Below are 23,581 nucleotides of genomic sequence, written 5' to 3'. Positions count from 1 at the left end.
AGAACGGGGCCTGTTTGGAAACATCCTCGGCCTAATGTCACTGATGACATCTTCGCAGATGGGGCTGGTCAGGTGTCCTTATGAAACAGGGAAGGACAGGAATTGGAGTGATACTGTAGCTGCAAACCAAGGACTGCCTAAGACCACCAAGAGCCAGGGGAAACCAGTAAGGACCATCCCCTACAGTCCTGGGCGAGAGTGTGGCTCCGCTGATACTCTGAAATCAAACCTTGGGCCTCTAGGGTTATAAGTTGTTGGGGGACCCTGCTTTGTGGTCATTGGCTGAGGCAACCCTTGGAAGCAGGAATACTTGTACCCAAGCACTACAACGCTAGAGTTACCAGAGGCAGGCTATGAAAAGGCTGTGTAAGCGCCCTGCTACACTATCAGGTTCCAACCGCCCCGCCCCGGTCTGTCAGTGCCTCGCCCTGTGGTGTTGCTGTGATGTTGGAGGCTAGTCCACTAGGATCTCAGATACCAGCAGAGTCACTTAGGGTGGGCAGGTGTCAGCAGAGTTTCCAGACTATAACACACTGGAAAGAAAGGCACAGAAAAATCTTTTAGTTCCGAAAATCCACTCGTGGGAAAAACCCGTGGATCACAGCCAAACAGGTCCGACACAGCACAGGACGATGCACCCTGGGGCTGGAAGGCATTTGAAAGACACAGTGGCCGCAACCGTGGATTGGAGCAGACCAGCAGTGGTGGCGGGCTGGGGTTTGGTTCTGCTGTGTGTGGGACAGCCGTGAATCGGAGCTAAGTCCACGGCCACCATGGCCACCACCAATAACAGCCACAAAGCTCTACAGCAATGACTTGAGAAAGGGCCACCAGAGCCTTTGTGAGATGGAAACCTGCTGATGAGCACGGCCAACACTGTGGGGCGTGGTCCGGCCGCCCGGCCGTCTCTCTCAGGGTTTTAGGTAGGGGAGAAGCCTGGATTTTGAGTTTTCTAATTTGAGGACATCAACCACAATCAATGTGGGGAGGACAGAACGGAAGCTGGTCTCCTGAGTGTGGGAGGCACCTGTGACCATCTAAGCGAGGGATTTGGGAAAGGTGATGGACGGGGTGTCACTTTTGTGATGTCTGTTTGCCTAGCCAATTCAGTTGATGCAGCAGTGTACAGCCAGGTGGGCAGAGAGGCCCACATGGCACAGAATCCAGGAGCCGAGTGTGCCGACAAGGTGAGTTTAGAAGCAGCTCCGTCCCGAGCTGAGTCCAAGCAGCAGCCGAGACCCTGACTATGGCCACGTGGGCCCAGAGCACAGGACTCAGCTAAGCCACCAATGAAGTCCTCACCATGGACAGACAAACACCACCATGAGCAATGGAGTGAAAAATGAAGCGGTCAAGGATTTCATTCTAATTGGATCCACAATCAACGTCTAGAGACGCAGCAGTCAAGACATCAAGTAAAAGTACTGGGCAAGTCTGTAAAGTGTCAGAGCTAAGACGTCACTGTGAGGATTAAGGTGTGCCCGGCCCAAGTCATAACGTTTCTAATCGTCTCATCTCCGTGTAAAAGCTGGACACTGAGTAAGGAAGACCAAAGGGGAATCAATGTCTTTAGTCCCTGGGGTTAGCAAAGAATATTAAAATATACCACGGGCTGCCAAAAGAACAAACAACTCAGTCTTAAACACAACCAGAATGGACCTTAGAAATGAGAGTGGTCAGAGTTGGTCTCACTTTAGACCAATCACAAGAGAGGCCAGTGTATTTGGTAACATGGAGGGTCCGGAGGATGAGGGACTGGCATAATGACCACAACAACACCCTGGAACACACCAACGGTCATGATGTCAGCGCAGGACTGGGCAGGTCACCAGCAGCCGAAGCCCAATTGACGACAGTCAGTACTGTCTGTGGGAACTGGTGACCCAGCCCCCGCTGACTGAAACACCTACCAAGTAGTCGTCCGGCCGGATCCCGAAGAGCTCCCGGAAGTAGCGGAAGGCGACGGGTGCATAGGTCTTGAACCTGAAGTCCTGGAAGTGGTGGGCAGGGGTGAGGTTGCTGCCTTCGCTGTAGAGAAAAGACACAGAAGGGACGTGAGTGAAGGGCCACGGCTCTGGGGCACCTGTCCCCCACTTCTCCCAACCCCAAGTGGCCCCCATGTCCCCAGGCTACAATTGTGGCTAGGACATGGGACACCCAGACAGCACAACCAGAGGGTTTCTCTATGGGAGCCGAGTGGCAGCAGCAATTCAGAAGGTCAGGCAGGAAGCTTAGGGAGCAGCGAGTCTGTCCACAGGGGAGGAACAACCCAAAACCGGGGGTAGAACAGCTTGAACAATATCATCAGTGACGCTGCAATGAACATGGAGAAACTGTCGGACTCGCGTGTGTTGGGCCGAGGATGTTTTCAACAGTTATCACAAAAGTAATTTTAAAATAAGATAAATGGCTATCCTTTAGCACATAAATACTTGGGACTCCTGGTTCGTATATGTAACACACAAATATATCCGATTAAAAGGAAGCAATGACAAATCCCAATAAGAGGACACTGCCTTGCATTTAGGTGTGGTCATGGCTGTATTCTGGTCAATAGGATGGGTGTGGAGCAAAACTAAGTATGCAGTTTCCTGGCTAAAAGGCTCAGCCATGTGCTTCCCCTTTCCCTCCCTCCTTCCCGTGGCTGGAATGCAGGTGTAATGGCAGGAGCCTGAGCAGCCACCTAGACCATGAGTTAGAGAAACTCATATTGAAGATGGCAGAGAAGAAGGAATTGGGACGCCAACACCTTCCAAAGCAAGTAGATTGCCCGCTTGCTTTGTTAAGTGAGACAAATGGGCATGTCTGCCTTATTGAAACCACTTCACACGGGGTCTCCCATTCAGCATCAACTCATGTCCTGCCTCCTTCAGGGTCGGAACTAAGAGGCAAGGTCCCGTTCGGACAGGCTGGTGCCATTTCAGCAGAAGAGGAAAGATTGGCTGGCACCAGGGCAGGTCTGTTGGAGGTGAGCGGTTGGGGTGGTGCGGGCTCACCTGGGGAAGAAGATACTCTCCACCACATAGAAGTCCTGCATGAGCACATCCCGTTCCGGCTTCGAGCTCAGGTTGCCCACCGTGTAGCCGATGCCCAGTTGAATGGCTCCCTTCAGCGTGGAGGAGGTGGTCTGCCAGGAAAGCCAGTGATCAAGACCCGTCCCACTGATGCATGCCCTGTACTCCAGCCCCCAGAGGAAGAACAGGAAAAGAAACTCCCTTGGTACAGGGTGTGGGTAGAGGCAGGAGAGGTCAGCTAGCTCCTCTCTAGGTGGGGGCTAGAGTTGGGGAAAGGTCAGGGAGAAGCCTGGCCAAGGGGTGGAGCCTGCCTGAGGGATGGAGGCTGGTGGAGGGGAGGAGCCTGGTGGAGGCCAAGGGGTGGAGTTAGGCCAAAAAGTGCAGCCTAACTGAACAGCGCCACCAGGCTGAAGGGTGAAGCCTGACTGAAGGACGGTGCTTGGCTGAGGGGTGGAATCAGGCTGAAGGGAGGAGTCTGAAGGAGGTGGGGTCTAGTTCAGGAGATGAGCCTGGCTGAGGGTTGGAGGGTGGTCAAGCGGTGAGATGAGATCCGGCTGAGGGGTGGAGCCTGGCTGCAGGTTAGGACTGGTAGAGGGGTGTGGCCTGATGTGGGTGTGGCCTCACAGAGGTGTGGCCGGGCTGAAGGGTGTGGCTTGGGTGAGGAACTGAATGAGGGGTGTGACCTGGATGTGGTTGGGGCCTGGCTGAAAAAAGGAACCTAGCCACACAAGGGAGTCCAACCACGGGTCTGTAAGGCATATCATTCAGGTAAATTTGCCATAACCACCACCCTGAATATTCATGAACCGTGCATGTGTTCATGTGTGAAGGAGACAGTTGAGGGAGCCAAAGGGCTTGGGGGAACCAGGGCCCCCTATCCTACTTCATCCTTCCCCACGGCCCACCCCAGCCAGCCCACGAAGAACCTTCTTGTATGTAGTTTCTCCAGATGCATCCACGCCCCGATGGCCCAGCTTCTTTCCATGGCCTGGGCCCAGCTGTCCAGCCATAGACGGGGCCTGGAAGGAGGAAACTTTGAAGTCAGCAAGGAGGCATCACCTCCACAATGGAATATTCTAGAAATCCTGGCAAGGAAGGGGCTTAGTCACTCTACCCAGCTGGGCTGAGGTGGGCACGCAGCACCACCCATTGTGTGCAGGGCTCACCTGGAAGCCAGGACTTCCACACTTTGGGGCGGGGGTGTCCATGTTCACTTCTGGACCCCCCTTCTCTCTATCCGAGGCACTGTGGACACATGGGGGCCTGGTCCTACGCACCCTGGGATGCTGACAGCATCTCTGGCCTCCATCCACTGTCGGCACCCCCCAGGTCATGAGCCTACAAATGCCACTAGACTTCACTCAGTGTCCCCTAAGGGATGAATTGCTCCGCTGGGAAGCACTGAACTACATAGTATTGACAAAAGGTCTTGATTAGGATAGAAAAATTTAACTCTCTGCAGGACAGAGTGGAGTCCTAGTGTGGCACTATAGGGTAAACACTGGGCTGCTAACCACAAGGTCAGCAGTTCAAACCCACCAGTTGCTCCTTGGAAACCCTATCCAGGGTCTCTATGTGTCAGAACTGACTGGACAGCACACAACATAGAACAGAGTCATGTCCTTGTGTAGCTCTGTAAGGTAAGCTCTGGGCTACTAACCACAAGGTCTGGGGGTTCAAGCCTGCCAGCTGCTCCTCAGAAACCCAATACAGAATTGGTGTGAGTCAAAACCAACTTACCTGCACTTAACAACTACAGCCCAGTTTCTCAACTTTGACGCGGACATTTGGGGTGGATCCTTCTCTGGGGTGGGCAGTAGCGCCCCCCAGTCACGACACCCATAAATGTTCAGACATTATGCAGTGTCCCTGGGGGCCAAATCTCCCTGGATGCGATTCACTGCCCCAGAATTACAGTATCACGCTGTGAGGGCTTGGTTCCCAGACAACGGGGGGCAGATGTAATGGGGACAGACTTGGTGTGCGGCCCCGCTACTATGGGCTCCAGCTGCATGGCTTAACCTGCTCTTCCTCAGAAAGCAGACTCTGGGGAGGGCCCTTGGGAGCCAGGAGTAGGGACAAACTACCAGCGAGCCCCCCATCCCACCCTCATCACTGGCATTAGAGAAACACCAATGTTTACCTGTGATCCGATAAGATTATACCAACCTCCCCCACCAGCTAGAATGTTCATATTCCCAACTGGCCGGCATAGCTCCCCAAGTGGCCATGGGAGGGGGCAGGAATCCCCCTCCTCCTTGACCTTCAACAACAGAGGCCCTTAGCCCAGTTCCAGCGTGTTCTCCAGAGTGACCACCAGAGGGCAAGCGATTCTCAAGAACGGAACCCTCCCGTTCTGCCCCCCAGAAGGACGACCCACTGCCCTCGGGGAAACCACCGCTCTTCCCTGCCCCGGCCACTGTCCTGGGCGTCTCGAGGGCCTGGCCCCAAGGTCGGCCCAGTCCAGATGGATGAGGACACGCTTCCTTTCCGCAGGAACCACAAGCCCACCCAGATCCTCCCGCCTCTCCCGGTCCCTCCCACTATGAGTCTCCTTCCCTCCTCTACCCACACTCCTCCTGGAAGCCTCGCCCACGCTAGGGGTTTTGAACACTATTCACGCCAGCCCAGGAGCCCCCAGCTCGAGCCTCTACGTCCCCACATGGGGGTCTCACAGACGCTTCACACTCAACACAGCCCCACTGTTTGTTCCCCCAACCTGCTCCACCCACGTCCCTCCATCTCCATGCTCTCCTCCTCTCCCCTCCTACAGCCAATCTGTCAGGAAATCCTGTCTGTTCCGCCTTCCAGATCTTTCCAGAACCCACCCACTTCTCCCGCTCCTCTGCCTCCACCTGGCCTGGCCCCATCATTGCCTGTCTAGACCAGAGCAGTCTCCTCTGTTCTGGTTCCTGACTCCGCATCCGCGACGCCTCCCCTCACCCCTGGCCTATTCTCCTAGCGGCTACCAGAGGGCGCCCGCGAGCACCGGAGTCTGGCCAGTCCCTCCTCTGCCCACAGCTTTCCAGGGCTCCCACCTCCCTCAGATCCCGGAGCCCCGCACAGTGGAGGGTCTCACTAACTTCTGACCTGTGTTTTGCTCGCATTTCCAGCCACACTAGCCTCCCCGGGATTCCGCATACCTCCAAGTCACTGATGTCCAGGAACGAGTGCACTCAGCTCTCCCTGACAGACCCTTCCCCCAGAGCACTCCCAAGGAGTGGCTGGTGGGTTTGAACCGTTAGTAGCCCCATGCTTACCCCACAGCACTACCTTCTAAACTGCCCTGCAGAGGCCACTCTGGAGCAATGAGGTGGATCAGTGGTTGTCTGGAGCCAGCTAGAGGACTCCGAGTAACTGCTAATGGGTACTGGGTGGTCTTTTGGAAATGGTCTGGAACTACACAGTGGTGACAGCCGACAAACTCCTGAACAGACCAAACAAACACTGGACTGCACATTTTAAACAGAGGAAGCATATGATATGTGAATGACAACTCCTGTCTTAACCTGATTGTAAATTTAAAAACTAAAAAGGTCCTGACAACAACAGCAAAATGGCATCCTAGGAGCGCTGGTAGCGTAGTGGTTATGAAGTCAGGCTGCTAACCTCAAGGTCAGCAGTTCAAAACTGCCAGCTGTTCCACAGGAGAAAGATGAGGCTTTCTGCTCCCATAAAGATTTACAGCCTCAACTGCATGGCACACCACCACCACCAATCCTGGACTCCTGGAGTGGCGCTGGAGGATCAGCACTAGACTGTGAACCACAAGGTTGGCGGTTCAAACCCACCTAGCTGCTCCTCGGAAATCCTATACAGGGTGGCTATGAATCAGAACCAACTTGATGGCACGTAACAACAACAGTGCCATCTTGCCGTAGTCCTTGTGTAGCGCTGTAAGATAAACACTGGACTGCTAACCAACTGGTCAGTGGCCTGGTCAGTGGCTCGACTCCACCAGCTGCTCTTTGAAAACTATACAGGGTTGTTATCAGTCAGAATCCACTGACTACACTAACAACAACTAGGTCCTGGAGAACTGACATGCTGATTGACAGACTACGGAGTCAAAGCCGCCTGCAGGACAAGGGCAGTCCCTACCAGCACACTGAGGCAGCACTTGTGGGGGAGAAGTGTTCCTCATCCTTCTCTCTGGACGGCATGATGGTACACGTCGTCCACGTTAAATCCCAGGACACGCACAACGGCTTCCCTACATCCTCCCAATTTCCATCTGTCCTACTTCCTCCTCAGACCCCGGGCTTGAGGCCCCTGGCTGTCTGTCTGAAGGCCGGTGTCTGGAGGGTGGGGCCCTGACTCCTCCATCCAGCCTCTTGCCCACCCTGCCCACAGCTGACCCTGAGACCACCTGGACACTCACCTCAGATGGGGCCATCTTCTTCTGAGTTAGATCTGGGAGAGAAAGAGATTTTAGACTGGAAGAGAGACAGAACCCAGCCCCCTGTGCCCCCCACACCGCCCCCAGGGAGATGGAGCCCAGTCTCCACGTGCCGTCTCCTCACCCCACCACTCCAGGGAGTGGGAGTCTAGCCCCCTGCACCCCCCACCCCACCCCTTCATATATGCACACATCTCCAGTCAGCAGCCTAGGTGGTCTCAATTACCCATCTCCCACCACCAAGGTACAAGAGGGCCAGCCGACTGTCCTGTGTACAGACAGCAGGGAGCACACAGGTGAAGGGACCCCAAAGAGGGAAGAAGTGACTAAGGGTGCGCAGCCCCAAGACAGCCACCCCCAAGGAATGAGCGGCACAGGAGAGTACAGAGGTGGCCCAAGGTGGCAGCAGGCGGGGACCTAGAGGCCACATCCAGGGTTGAGACATCCCCTCCCAGGGAAGAAGGGACAGAAGAAGCACGCCCCTAACTCTGAGCCACCGCTGCTTTCAAAGATCAACCAAGCCCAGGCGGCCACCAGCGAGTCGATGACAGCTCACAGTGACCCTGGAGGACAAGAGAACTGCCCCCAAGGGTTTCCAAGGGTGTCATCTTGATGGGAGCAGACAGACGGCCTTGCCTTGTCTTCTGAGGAGCAGCTGGTGGGTTTGAACCAATGACCTTGCAGTTAGCAACCCGAAGCGTAATCCACAGCACCACCAGGCTCTCTGGCCCCTAAGATAGAGAGCCTTAGGTTGCAAACGCCCAGCTGAGCTGACTGAGGTGGGTACCTTCCTCCACTGGATTCTAGGGGAGGTTACGGGACCCAGGGGCACAGCCCAGCTGGGCTCTGACAATGGCCCATCCACCAACATGGATGTCTCAACAGGGGCAGTCATACAGACCCCCAAGGCCGGCAGTCATACAGACCCCCAAGGCCGCGGCAGAGTTGACCCCCACACACAAGACAGTGGCTTCTGTGACCCCAAACCACGGCTGTTTCTATCACTTACACTCCCCAGGGGATCTGGGTCCCCACCCCTACCTCACAGGCTCCTGACCACAGAGGAAAAGGGACAGTGAATACACCAAGCAGCAAACCACTGCAGCCGTGGTGTCCACGTCTGCCCAGAGACACCTCAGAGGGAAGATCTGGTGGTCTATGTTCCCAAACTCAGCCACTGAGGACCCTGTGGGGCGCCTGAATCACACTGCCTTACAGAGGGAGAACACGGAACCCCTCAACTGCATACGCTAAGGGGTGAACTTCATAGCAGGTGAATTATACCTGAATTTAAAACAAAACCTCGGTGGCCCTGAGCACAGACCCATCCGTGTCTCCCTTAGCCATGCCCCCACCCTTGGCTGTCCTCCACATCTCTGTGCGTCACAATCCACCATGATGGTCCAGATAAGCACCCAAGGCTTAGCCAGGGGAGCCGCTGGTCCACCCCCATGAGCAACCCCCCACCCTCCCAGAAGACAAGTGAGCCTCAGAGGCCGGGTACAGGGGCCGGACCTTGCCAACCCGGATCTCGAGGCTGAGGGAGGGAGGGTGGGCAGGCGGGTCGTGGCCGTGGAGCGACGGCGGAAGGTGCTAGAAACTGACATAATATTTTCTTTGGCCGCCCAACAGCAGAACAATTCAGGGCTTTGCATCTAGGGGGGAGGGGGAAGGGGAAAAGAGAGCGGGCAGGAAGTCGGCGGTGGACCAAAGAGGAACATTCTAGAACTTGTATGGGGCTCTTGGGGCTGGAGGCTTCTGCCCAGGAGGCCAGCCCCAGGTCACAGATTGGAAGGAGCCGTGGCTCAGCTCCCTACCTGTGGTCCAGCGTCCACCTGGTCCTGCTTACCTGTGCTCTCTAAACCTTCACCTCCTTTTCATGTTGACCTTCAGGCCCTCAACCCACACTTGTACCCTCTTACTTATCTCCTGTGCCTACATGAGTACGTGGCAACTTCTGGTTCCGCCATTCAGAGACCCAGTGGAATGAATGGGATGTGAAGTCTGGGCCAGTCTGGCCTGACCCAGGCTGTTTGCTATTGCCCCTCGAAAGACACTCCACACAGGAGCACACACACACACACTACATCAATGCACACACCACATGCATACATTCATCTACATATCACACACACACATGCACACCAGACACACCACGTGCACACACGAGCATGCCACGTGCACATACCACATATATATACACATGAGCACAACCACATGCACACATGTGCATGCCAACATGCACACACATGCACATGCCACACCCACACAAGCACACACCAAATGTGCACCATTCATGCGCAGGCATGCACACACTGAAGCACACACACACATGAGCACCACATGCATACACACATGTGCACACACATTACATGCATACACACATGCACACACCACATTCATACACACCCACATGCATACACACAAACGTGTATATGCCCGTGCTAAGTGCTACATACATGCAGACACATGCACACACAGAGACACGTACATACTGAGGCCCGGGCACATACATGAACATGTACATGGATGCTGATGCACCATACCATGCATGCGCAGACATGCACACATTGAAGTCAATGCATATGAACACGTGCACACTCTGGCATGTGTCACACATGCACGTGTAGGCATACACTCATACATGCACAGGAACATGTGCACAGTGACATGTGACACACATGCATACAGAGACATATGAACACACTGAAACCCACACGCACACACAAATGGGAAGACTTCATGGACCCCTGAGGTCACTCTGCACCTAACTCTCAGGGACCCTGAACTAGGGTGAGCCTTGACTCCCCAATCCATCCTGCTTGCCCTCCCTCTCTCCTCATCCCCCCACCCACTCTCTCTCCTGGACTAAACCTAGATCCCATCCTACTACTGTGGTGTCCAGTCAGACTCACAGTGACCCCACAGGACAAAGGAGAACAGTTCCTTAGGGTTCCAACATTTAAACAGCCCCATCTTTCTCCCCCAGAGCAAACAGTGGGTTTGACCACTGACCTTTCGGGCAATAGCCCAATGCTAAACCCGACTTGCCACCAGGGCTCCCTCCTCCTTCTGGAAGCACAGACTAGAAGCACCTCGGCTTTCTTCACCCCTGCAATGGCGCCAGCAACAGCCCCCGACTCCGACACTTCCACAAGAAGGTCCTTAAAGACCTGGACTGAAAGCTGCTGGTGATGGTGGTGTTGGAGTCTGGGGGGTATGGGGAGCACCCCACCGGGATGGAGGGGCCAGCATCTCAAGTCCTTCCACCCACCCCACATGTGACCAAGTAGCTTCCCAGCGTGGCTCCCAGGGTCAAGGAAATTGGTTTTCAATAGTCTGACAATCTGCTGACCCCTGAGGGTCACCGTGAGATGAACTAACAGCAAGAACACTGCCACTACGTGTTCAGGTACAAACTCAGCTCTTCACCACACAACAAATGCCCTGCACCTGGGGAAAGGCCGAGGAAGCAAATGTTGTGTTTCACGTTTATTATACCACAAAGTACAACAAAGGAGGGCGGAGCCATGTGTCACTGGGGGTAGGCCAGCAACCCCGAAGGACCTCTTCTCCCAGCAGGGCTGCAGTGGGCCAGAACCCCCGTGGGGGGAGGGGGCATGAAGCTGCCTGCCTGCTGGTGGGCAGCAGGGGCACCCAGGGGCTCAGTACCACCCACCTAGCATGATTGGAGGACCCAGATTGGGGTGAAGTTGCTGTGTCTTCCCAACCTTAAGGAGCCAGCCGCAACCCCTACCCTTTGGGTCAAGAAGCTGCTCCCCCCGCCTCCCAGTCTGAGGTGAGCCCTTGGCGAGCCCCTTCCTCTATCTCCAGAAAGGTTTCCTCCATGGCTAGAGGGACGAAGAAGTAAATGACAAAATGACCCGTAACCATTGATGACTACGCAGTGGGGTGGGGGGGTGGGGGGGCAGGGTCAGGGGGCGCTCAGCAGTGACACCAGGGAGAGAAGGGGCTTTCACACAGACTGTTCCCTCTGCCTGGATCACTCTATTCTTAGTTCTTCACGGGGCTTCTGAGCTCCCCCACTCCCAAACACGAACTAGTTCCACACAACAGCCAGGGGGTGTCTGGGAGCACTATAGCCCTTACCACATTGATGATGTCATTTCCTGGTGAGACAGGGCTTTAGGGACATTAAGAAAGTACTTAAAGTCTAAGGTGAAACCCATATGATCACATCTCGGAATACAGAAAAACCTCCAACAAAATTCTGTGTACAAAACAACTATGAAGAAATTAGAAACTTTTAAGAAACTGAAAACAGAGAAAAAAGGGAAATACCTTGTGGCGCTGTGGCTTAAACATGCGCTGGGCTGCAAAGTCGGTTTGAACTGCAAGGTGGGCAGTTCAAGCTCACCAGCTGCTCCTTGGAAACCCTATACAGGGCGCTATGGGTCAGAACAGACTCAACGGCACTTAACAACAAAGCAAAAATGAATGTCAAACACAAGACCAGGAGCAGGGCCCACACTCTGCCACTGCAGCCGATGAGCTGCTCAGTACAATAAGACAAGAGAACAGAACCGAGGAGCAGGAGTAGAGATTGGAAAGGAGAAGACAGAACATCCATCTGCAGATCACTGTGTTTAGAAAACCCAAGAGAATCAGCTGACAGATTAGTGGAACTAAACCAGGCAGCCAGATGCCAGGGGCTTGGCCCAGGTTGCGCCCAAGTGCACAGGGAGAGCTGAGCTGCCGAGGTTCTTGTCCTTTGCACTAAGGACCTGGCTCCCTAAACAGCCTGCCTTCTCTGGTTTCACACCTGGGTTAACTTTTATCTGTAAAATGTAGATGATTTCCTCCAGCTATCTGGGCCAAGGTCGGCTGTTCAAGCTCACCAATCGCTCCTCAGAAACCTTACACAGGGTGGTCCCTATAAATCAACCCGAATAGTTTGGAGTCCATCCCCCTCACTGGCTTTGCACCGGTTGTGACACTTAGCAGGTATACACCTGGGGTCAACATTAACCAGAGAATGGCAGAAATCAAGACCTCTGACATTTCTGTCTTACCTCAGACACTCAGCATCGGTAGGTAGTACTACCACAGGAAAGGTTAAGAACGCACCCCCCAGTTAACAGCTGAGTGGAGAAGTCCACATTTGAGCTCTGGTTAATGATACAAACATGTTGAATTGTACTGAGGTCGGCAACTCTGAAATGCTTCTACAAATTAAGTTGGCTGGGGAGAGGGATGGATGGATGGACGGATGGGTGGACAGGGGGTAGTGGCCACAAAAGGATGGATGGGCGGGAAGTTGTCAGCCGCAGAGTGTGAGTGTGAATAGCAGGTGTTCAGAGTCCAATTCCTTCAACATTCCAGTACATTTGAAGAGCGTCTTCATCAAATTCTCCTCCCGCCCCTAGTGTCACATACCGAAGAGCATCCCCAACAAACAGGAGTTGGAATTCTAACCGTGTCTCTATGGGGGCCATCCTGTTTGGAAATAAGGTCTTCTTTCCCATAGTAACAAAGCTCCACTTGAGTAGACAGAGCAGACTCACATTTCATCACTTTGGAATTATTAACAGAGCAAAAGACACACAGAGATGTGTCCAGCCCCCAGGACCTCCATCAGTCACCACTAGGGCCCCCCACAAACAGCATTCATGTTCCCACCAGGATGCTGACGCATCCTCTACCCACCCACCCACCCGGTCCCCCTCCAACCAGCCAGACAACAATCCTCCCTTGGTGGGTAACATCTGTGTCCCCACCCATTCAACTAAGAGACCCCAGGACAGGCCTGGTGGCCCTCTTCCTTCCATGCCCTCCACACCAGGCCCAACGCTGAGCACTGCACAGCGTGCAGCAGGGTCTGCTGAACAAGAAGCCCCAGAGGGCTGCCTGGAGGAGGAGGCAGGGGCTAATGAGGGTGGGGTCCAGTTCAGGTTGGGAGCCAGAGGCATTTTACCTGGGGGTGGGGGCTAGGGACCCTCTGGAGGAAAATTCCAGTGGCCACAGCAGCAAGATCAAAGGGAAGCAGGAGGAACCCTCGGAGCTCAGTTACAGGAGGGGGTTCCCATTGAGAAGGCTGTCTCCCAGCAGCAGCCCTGGTACAAGGAGGCACCTGGGGGGAGCTCCCACCCACAGGCACCTGATGGAGAATCACACTGCAGCTTGAGACTAACGTGTGAGGGTGCTTGGCCCAGTTTTCCTCCCAGATGTATCTTTAGTCTTGGGCTGACTACACAGGGAGGCACTGGGACCCTGGGGTGCCCGGAGCCTTCCTAGGCCTGGCTCTAGTTATCTGTGGGTGAGTGTCCTGGTCAGTCTGAGACTCCAGCACCAGACACTTAGGTGACTTTCAAATGACTGCTGTCAGCTGCCATCAAGTCGGCACCAACTCACAGGTCTTCCTGCTCAAGGAAATGACACAAAACACAGCCCAATCCTGCGTCAGCCCCACGTTGGCTGTGGATGGGACCGCGGGACCCCCTGAACAAGGAAACCAAACAAAACACAGCCCGATCCTGCGTCAGCCCCACGCTGACTACAGATCAGACCTTACTGCTTTCACGGTTTCCACCGCTGATTTTCAGGCAGTGAATCCCCACACCTCTCTTCCTAGTCTGTCTCAGTCTGCAAGCTCTGCTGAAACTTGTTTAGCATCTTCACCATCACAAGCCTCTATGGGCAGATGGGTGGGCAGATGGGGACGAGGTGCACAGCCCAGGAGTCAAACCCTGGTTTCCCGGAGGGAAGGTGAGAATTCAGAAATGTGGCCTAAGTTCTCTCATGCTGCTATAACAGAAAGATCACAAGTGGATGACTTTAACAAACAAGTGTATTCTCCCACAGTTTGGGAGGCTAGAAGTCCATTGTCAGAGTGCCGGCTCTGGGGAGAGGTCCTTGTCCCCTCTCGGCATCTGCAGGCCCAGCCTTCCTTGGCGATCTCCATGGGTCTTGGCATCAATCTTCCCCAGGATCTAGGAGCTTCACAGAGCAGGGGAGCCCAGGTCCAAAGGAAATATTCCACTTCCGGCTCCTTTCTTGGTGGCAGTAGGTCCTTCAGAGCTCTACTTGCCTGTTTAATCTCTTTAAGATCTCAGAAGAGATTGGACTCAAGAGACAACCTAACCTGTAGACTGCATTCGGGCTCATTAATATCACAGAAGTGAGGATTTACCTCACATCAGATAATCACTTCAGATCACATCACAGCGGGTTACTATGTCTTAACTGACAAACCACTGAGAATCGAGGCCCAGCTAAGTTGCCACAAAACTTGAACTATCACAACTATTTACCCCACAGGGGAGGGTCTAGGATTCTAGAACTCATAGAGGGTGGACGTGGCTGGGTTTTCCTCGAGACCAAATGGGGCAGTCAGTCTGGGGACACAGGGTCCCCACTACTAGCCAGGGCTTTGGGGGAAAGATACAATGTCCTACAGATCAAGAGCACTCCACGTGTGTCGGTGTGTGGAATTGTGGTCGCTGGTGAGCTGAGTTATACCACCAGGGGCTGGAAAAAGCAGCACGGTCAACTGTGGTGGGCAGTTTTCAGATTTTTCAGCAGTTTCCAGACTAAGAAAGGCTAGGGAAAAAGGCCTGATGCTCTGCCTTCAGTGAAACCCTTTAAACAGCAGCGGAGCACGGTCTGCCCCAGTGCCGGGAGATGAACCCCTCGGGTTAGAAGGCACTCAAAATATGACTGGGGGCGAGCTGCCAACTCAAAGTAAAGCTGGCCTTCAAGTCGTGGATGGAGCAAAGTCTAAGAACTTTATTTGCTAACAAGCACAAATCAAAATGAAAAGAAGTAACTGTAAACACCCACTAATAACTGGACAGAAGGTGGAATGTAGAAAGTGTGAATACAGGAAATTGTCAAAAATGAAACAGACAATGTTCTGCAAGACCCTGAGATCAAAGGACCTAGATGATGCCTGGCTACCATCACCAACACATTAGAAAATCCTCGACAGAGTGGGAGGAAAGCGTGGGACAAAACCCAAAATCCTAAAAAAAAACAAAAACAAGCTTACTGGTTGGATAGAAACTGGCAAAAAACCCGAAACTATGAACTTTAGTCACCCTTCAGGTCTGGAACTAAACTCACCCCTGTGGCTCAATTTTCAGCCAAACAATAAAAAAAGTTCTATAAAGGGAACAATAGCATTAGTAAAATCCACACGCCTTAGAATAAGCAGCCATTTGAGACCCAATGGGCAGCATTTACCCAAGGATAAAAGTTCAAAAGGGTAAAGACAGAAGAAGAATTGGAAACAGGAATCCCAGGGAAGGAACAGGATAAGTAAATGTTACATGGTGGAGACTCCGATCAATGACATGAAACAAAATGTGTACAGTGTTGAATGGGAAACTGTCTATGCTTTGTAAATTTCACCCACAATAAAAAGCTACATTGTTTTTAAGTGAAATGGAATGCATAAAAGATACATACCCTAGGTATTAATGGGTTGAAATGGACTGGTATTGGCTATTTTGAATCAAACAATCCTATGACTAACTATGCCAGGAAAGACAACCTGAAGATGAACAGCATTATATTCATCATCAAAATGAACATATCCAGATCTATCCTGAAATACAGTGCTGTCTGTGATAGGATGATAGCCATGGGCCTGCAAGTGTGGTGCTGTGGACAATGCACTGGACCACAAGGTCAGGGGTTCAAATTCATCAACCGCTCCTTGGAAACCCTACACAGGGTCCCTATGAGTTGGAATCAACTCAACGGCACTTAGCAACAACAACAAGGAAGACCTGTTAATACCACTATTATTCTAACTTACGTACTAGCTACCAAAGCCAGTGAGGATGAGATTAAAGAATTCTACCAACTTCTTCAGTCTGAAATTGGTCAAACATGCAATCAAGATGCAGTGATGCTGGCTACCCAAATTGAGGCTACAAAGGCAAGAAGTGACTGGCTTACAAGCTTTCAAGAGGGAAGCTAGATCCAGAGGGTGTGGAGGAAGGTAGAATCTCCAACCGAGTAGTATTCAGTCTGTCTAGGCGGGGCTGATGAAATGAAATGCAGATAGGTCTCTTGTGATACAATAGTGAATATTTGTTATCAGGACTGATTGTGAGGTTTGGAAATGTAAAGGTAGACGTTTTGTAGCAAGGAGGGAAATGATTAACTTTTCAGTCTAGGAGCTGAGGTCCCTGGGACCATGAAGGGAGAAGAGTGGAGAGCGGGACCCTACCCAGAGAAGCAGTGATGCCTGAGATGGAGGCAGAGACGATGACGTGGAGAGATAGAGCAGCTGGGGACTTTAGATCCAGAGAGGGAGAGGGGCTGTGTGCTGACATTCGGGGGCAAGCTTGTAGTATATACCCTGTGGTTGGTTGATGATGCATGGAGGGGATTGTAACCATGGCAATGAAACGATATATGATAGGATGAATGTAAAACTAATGTTCTCCCATGTAAACTATCACATAATTCACAAGAAAACATTAAAAAAAAAAAATGCAGTGATCAGTACTGGCGATTGGAATGTATACGTTGGAAACAAAGAGGAAGGATCAGTTGTTGGAAAATATGGTCTTAGTGACAGAAACAATGCTGGAGATGACATGGTGAAATTTGCCAAGACCAACAACTTACTTATTCGGTGCAAATACCTTTTTACCAGAGACTAGACATGTGGACCTTGCCAGATGGAATATATAGGACTCAAATGAACCACATCTGTGGAACAAGACAATGGAGAAGGTCAGTACCATCAGCTAGAACAAGGCCAGGGGCAGACTGTGGAACAGACCACCAACTGCTCATATGCAAGTTCAGAGTGAAGTTGAAGAAAATGAAAACAAGTACGACATTGAGTTCGCTGTTGTTAACTGTCATCAAATCAGCTCCAACTCAAAGCAACCCTGTACAGTTTCCAAGGAGTGGCTGGTGGGTTTGGACCACTGACCTTGCAGCTAGCAGTCTAGTGCTTGTCCTACAGAGTCACAGCAGGACCTTGAGTGTATCCCACCTGTATTCAGAGGTCATCTCAAGTACAGATTTGATGCATTAGACGCTAAAGATGAGCTGTGGGATGGCATCAAGAACATGGTGCATGAAGAAAGCAAAAGGTCATTAAAAAGACAGGAAAGAAAAAAAAAAGCAAAATGGATGTCAGAAGAGACTCAAATTTGCTCTTGAGTGAAGAGACAGTAAAGTGAATGGAAGAAATGAGGAAGTAAAAGAGCTGAAAAGAAGCCCAAGAAAACAAAGCCTGAAATCGGAAACGACCTGGAGTTAGAAAATCAAAACGGAAGAACACGCTCAGCATTTCTCAAGCTGAAATAACTGAAGAAGTAAGCCATCAGCCACAGTTCAAACCCACCAGCCACTCCTCATAAACCCCACACAAGGTCACTATGAGTCAGAACCAACTCAACGGCACTTAACAGCAACAGGCAAAATATTGAGCAAAGAAGGAAACATACTCTGGACCATTTTAAGACATTTACAATCTGCTTTTCATCAATCAGAGTCCTGGTGTGGTGCTGCAGATAAAGCACTAAACCGCAAGTCTGGTTTGAACCACAAGGTCGGCAGTTCAAGCTCACCAGCTGCTCCTTGGAAACCCTACACAGGGTCGCTATGACTCAGAACCGACTCGACGACACTTAGCAACATCAACTTTCATCATCACAACCTTCACACACCCGTTTATCCACTCACTCACTGTCATGTTTCGAGGCCCTGCAAAAGCTGGACATATATAAGGAAGACCGAAGAACGATGCCTCTGAATTGTGGTGTTGGCAAAGAATATTGAACACACCATGGACTTCCAGAAGAATGAACAAATTCTGTCTTGGGAGAAGTATAGCCAGAATGCTTCTCAGAAGTAAGGCTGGCGAGACTTCACCTCCCGGACTTCTGGACGGGTTATCAGGAGGTCCGAGTCCCCAGAGAAAGACACAGAACTTGATAAAGTAGAGGACCAGGGAAAAAGAGGGAAACCCCTAGAGAGATGAACCGATGTTGTAGCACCAATAATGCTACAGGATGTAGGATTGGACAGTTTTGTTCTAGTGTGCATAGGGTTGCTGTGAGTCAGAAGCAACCTAACAACACATGCCAAGAGTCTGTGAGTCAGAACCAACTCAGTGTGGTCCTGCGTTGTGAAAACGGTGAATGCGCTTGACTGTTAACCTAAAGGTCGCAGGTTCTAGTCCACACACAGGCACCTTAGAAGAAACGCCTGGCAATCTACTTCTGAAAAATCAGTCACTGAAAGCCCGATGGAGTTCTGCCCTGTCAGACACAGGGTCGCCATGAGTTGGAGGTGACTATGGAACAAACTGGTGGGCTATATATCAAGCGTCTGTGCCAGGAACATGCCCAGCACTCTCAGTCTCTGGCTCATGTCTCACTTCTGCCCTGGTAGACAATGGTTACAGTCGCCCCCATTTTCTAGATGAGAGAAGGGAGGCTCTGAGGTTAAGCTAGTGGCCTCCACGTTGCCCAGATGATTCCTGCTTCACTGTATCCATGCCGCGGACATGTTCCTCCCACAATGGATCCCTTACTGGTCTGTGACCAGCTGAATACAGCAGATATGAGGGTCCCCCATATTGTGAGGACACTCAAGCAGACTGCGCAGCTGAGGCCTCCGGCCAACAGTCACCTGAGGGACCCACCTCAGAAACAGCACCTCTGGCCCCGTGGAGCCTTCAGATGATGGTACCCCAGGGCCATACTGACTGGAAGCCGAGAGGTCCTGAGTCAGAACCCCCCAGCTCAGGCATCCCAGATTCCTGCTCCACAGAAACTGCTGTCATTTTTGTTAAGTGCTGTTGAGTTGGTTCTGACTCATAGTGAGGGTTCTGAGGAGAGGCTGGTGGGTTTGAACTGGGTCTCAACTCTGCCCCTCAGGAAACTGAGATGTAGGATACCCCTTAGGGGGAGGAACTCAGCACTCCCTTGGCTCTCGCCTTTTCCTTTGACGTCTGTTTCACAACTACCCATCATCTATTTTATATCAGCTCTCCCTGAAGGAGCCCCCAGAGGATTGTGTCCCCAGCACTCGGCAAGGTGCCCAGCGTAGGAGTTTGTTGAGCTAAAGTGGGTGGAGCCTCCCTCTCCACCCCCACCTGCGCACACTCTGCATCAGCTACACATGGCCTCCAATTCAAAGGCCCTTCCTGCCCCAGGGCCTTTGCATGGGCCTGAAACACACTCTTCTGCCAGATTTTCCCTGTATCCATTCCTCCCCATCCTCTCCCTCCACCAGAACCCGTGCAGTACCCTCCATCTGGTCCTTGACCTCACCCCCAGTCTATTCATCTCACGCAGTCAGAGGGCGTCTGTGAGCACCAGACTCAGCATTGTCCCTCCTTCACCCACAACTCCCCAGGACTCCCACTACCCTGGGGATAAAAACCCAGTACCCCCACAGCCCACAGGGCCTTGCATGCCCTGCCCCCTCCTGTCCCCTCCCCTTCCTCTTCTCTCTCCTTCACTCACTCTGCTCCAACCAAAGGGGCCCCCTCACTGTTCCTTCAACTCACCTGGCCAGGTCCTGCCCCAGGGCTGTGGGCAGGCTGTTCCCTCTGCTTGGAACCTCCTCTCCCAATCTCCAACTCAACACTCAGGTCTGGATCCAAGGCTGAGTCCTCAGGGCAGCGCTCCCTGATTCCCAGCTCTGCCCTGGCCTGCTCTTGGCCCCGTTAATCTTCCTAGTCCTGCTGTACTCCTCCAGCATCAGCTCCGAGCCTGAGAGGACTGTTGTGGAGGCTGAGGCGTGGCAGGGTCACCAGCACCCACCCCCACTGCCCCGGCCCTAGTGCCACACCTGGGAGTCATGATGAGGCTGCGGGCGTGGACCACTTGGCAGAGGACAAACACTGACAGTGAGAGGAATGAACTACCCGCTGCAGAGTTAGACGCAGAGCTAGCATTCGGCTCCTATGTGGAAACCCGGGAAACCCAGAAATGGATGGACAGAAAGTTGCACACAAGCTTCACAGCAGCATCGTGCTCAGGGATAGCCCCAACGTGGAAAAAACTGACGAGTCAACAGACACAGTGTGTTCCAGCCATATGGCAGATGACCACCACTGGAACAATGGAGATTAACAAGTGTTGGCCAGGAGGTGGAGAGACTGGAACCTTCGCCCACTGATTTGTTGTTGTTAGGTGCCATCGAGTCGGTACCGACTCATAACGACCCTATGCACAGCAGAATGAAACACTGCCCGATCCTGGGTCAACCTCACTACTGTTGCCACGCTTGAGTCCATTGATGCTGCCACTTGGCCAATCCACCTCGTTGGGGGTCTTCCTCTGTTTCTCTGACCCTCCACCTTACCAAACATTATATCCTTCTCCAGCGACTGGTCCCTCCTGACAATATATCTGAAGTGTGAGAGCTGAAGTTTGGCCATTCTGTCCTCCAAGGAGCACTCTGGCTACACTTCTTACAACACAGATCTGTTGGTTCTTTTGGCAGCCCACAGCACTTTCAATATTCTCCTCCAACACCATAACTCAAAGGCATCAAGTCTTCTATGGTCTTCCTTATTCTCTGGCCAGCTTTCACATGCATATGAGGTTATTGAAAATACCATGGCTTGGGTCAGGCGCACCTTAGTCCTCAAGCTGACATCTTTTCTCTTTAACACTTTCAAGAGGTCTTGTGCAGCAGATTTACCCAATGCAATACGTCGTTTGATTTCTTGACTGCTGCTTCCGTGAGTGTTGATAGTTGATCCAAGAAGAATAACGCTACAGTCGCTGAGGAGAAGAGCCTGGTGGTCCCTAAACATCAGCAGTTCTGCCCCTGGGTATGCAAGGGGCCATCAGAAAACCCATGGAAAAATGGAATGAAAAGATGATTATTTTCCCACAAGTTTTCTGAAGCCCCCTCGTGTACCTGAGGGACTGGAAAGCAAGCGTCCAAATGATGCATACACTGTGTTTACAATCACCAAAAGCTGGAGACAGCCCACATGTGCCCCCGAAAGAGTGGGTTAATGCAATGTTGTCCATGCACATACGGAAATATCACTGAGTCACAAAGGGGGACAGAGCTCCGGTACACGCCACCACGTGGGTGAGAGAAGTCAGACACAAAAGGCCACACGGTTTCTGATTCCACTGATGAAAAACCTCCACAATAGGCAAACCCTGAGCCTGAACGTGGCTTGGTGGCTGCCTAGGGCTTGGGGTGGCAGGGGCAGTGGGCTAATGGTTAATGAAAATGTCCTGAAATTGACTGTGGTGATGGTCTTGTAGCCCTTTAAGTAGCTGAACTGTGTGGCACATGAGTTGTATCTCAATAAAGCTATGAGGAACCAAGTGTTTGGAAAAGACAAAATGGAGACTAGGGTAGATTTTAGATTTTATAAGGAGCTGGTAGGAGACAACTTTGTCGGCCTTGTGAAGGAGGCCCCAGATGCTGGCAGCAGAGCTGGGGGGGCAGGGGGGAGGTCAACATTCCCCTATGTTCCTTTTTTTTTGTCTTTGATGCCAAGATCATGGATACCGTCTCATGAGGGAAAGGAAAGAAACATCACAAGAATAAGTTAGCCCCTAAGTGGGACACAGGTAAATAGTGCTGTATGCTCAACTTTGGAACAACAGGGCTCGTGGATACAAAGACTGAGGCATGGTTTGAATGGGTAAAAGAGGGTAAATAATGTTAAGATGCTTGGCTGTCTTTTGAATCTTGGTTTCCCGTGCCTACTATTATAAAAGACACACTTGAGCGGGAAGAGGTAGGAAAAGCCAGAAACATCACCATAGAAAGCTTTTAAGTCCGTCTTCTGTCTATAACTGATTGGAATACCTAAAATGGGGCTAGAACTTGCCCAGTGAAGGAGGCTTCCTGCGGAGCCTTTGCATTGCATAAGATCATAGATGGAATCCTGATCCCCATTCAGAATCTTCTGAGGTGGGAAATCTCCACTTTAAAGGACAAGCAGACCAGCTTGGAGCACCGAGAGCAGAAGATACTTCTTGAAAGAAAGACAGCAGGAAAAGTCAAAACAGTAACAGCGGTCCGACTGACTATCACAAGAACAAGCAAGCTGTTCACCCAAGAGCCATAAGGCAAGTGGTCGGGTCCCCTCAGGACAAAGCCCCTTCCAAGACTAGGACTCAAGGGGAATATACAAGCAAACATGTGGTCTGACTGGTGATCACGTTGGTCTACCAATAAGGGAAAGTGGGGGAAAAACAGCAATGAAGTTGTGAGCTAAGTCCGACCATGTTCAGTAGACTCCTGTCAACCTGGGTTGAGACCTGGTTGGCCAGCAGTATGGCGAGAACTGGGGACTCCTGGGCCCAGGGACAGGGACATGGCCACAGAAGATTAGAGAGAAGAGTGAAGTGTCCAGCTGATATGAAGTGAGGGGAGATGCACAAGAATGCCCATACTTGCAGATAGTACCCACTTGACCTGGCTTCAATGGCTAGATGATCAGAACTCAACTAGAAGAAGAAAGAAGAGGAAAAAAAGAGTAATTCACTACAATTTGATGAACTTGACCTATACTTATGGATGGAGTAGCTCAAAAGAGGGAATGAATCTTTACAGCGAGGATCATTCTCACTCCCTCCATACATAGAATACACAGGAGTGGGCAACTTAGACATTGGCTACCCAAAATGGGGTGGGGGTGAGAGGCTACAAAGGCACGAAGTGACTGGCTTACAAGCTTTCAGGAGGGAGCCTAGTTTCAGAGGGTGCAGGGGAAGGTAGAATCTCCACTGAGTGGTTTCTAACCTGTCTGGACAGGGTGGTGAAAGTAGATGGGGACAAGACTTTTGTGGCTGAATAGTGAATAATTACTATCAGGACTGGCTGTGAGAGTTGCAAATGTAAAGGTAGATGTTTTGTAACAAAAGGAGGGGAGTGGTTGGTCTTGCAGTCCAGGAGCAGAGGACCCTGGGGCCATCAAGGGAGAAGCGTGGAGTGTGGGACCCTATACCGAGAAGCAATGATGCCAGAGATAGAGGGGAGATGATGACAAGGAGAGACGGAGTGGTTGGGGACTTTGGACTCAGGGAGGGAGAGGGGCTGTGTGCTGACGGCTGGGGAGCAGGCTTGCGGGGTGAGTGTCCTTTGGATAATGTATGGAGAGGACTGTAATCATTGTAATGAAACAAAATACGACAGGAAGAATGTAAAGCTGATGTTCTCCCATGTAAACTATCACTCAATCCACAAC

General features: G+C 51.8%; 1 protein-coding gene across 1 annotated transcript in view; it reads right to left on the bottom strand.

Annotated features, from left to right (window-relative positions):
• PIP5K1C (phosphatidylinositol-4-phosphate 5-kinase, type I, gamma) overlaps positions 1-23,581 on the bottom strand; it is a 57,632-nt gene that overhangs the window by 21,679 nt on the left and 12,372 nt on the right. Inside the window, exons 2-5 of the mRNA XM_006869043.1 lie at positions 7,396-7,427; positions 3,941-4,033; positions 2,997-3,127; positions 1,911-2,028 (exon numbers count right to left, since the gene is read on the bottom strand). Of these exons, the coding sequence (XP_006869105.1) occupies positions 1,911-2,028; positions 2,997-3,127; positions 3,941-4,033; positions 7,396-7,427 (374 nt within the window). The remainder of the gene's footprint in view (positions 1-1,910; positions 2,029-2,996; positions 3,128-3,940; positions 4,034-7,395; positions 7,428-23,581) is intronic.

The sequence above is a fragment of the Chrysochloris asiatica genome, unplaced genomic scaffold (assembly GCF_000296735.1).
Source record: "Chrysochloris asiatica unplaced genomic scaffold, ChrAsi1.0 scaffold00125, whole genome shotgun sequence".
In the NCBI taxonomy this organism is placed as follows: Eukaryota; Metazoa; Chordata; class Mammalia; order Afrosoricida; family Chrysochloridae; genus Chrysochloris; species Chrysochloris asiatica.
This window is presented reverse-complemented; position numbering and strand designations above follow the sequence as displayed.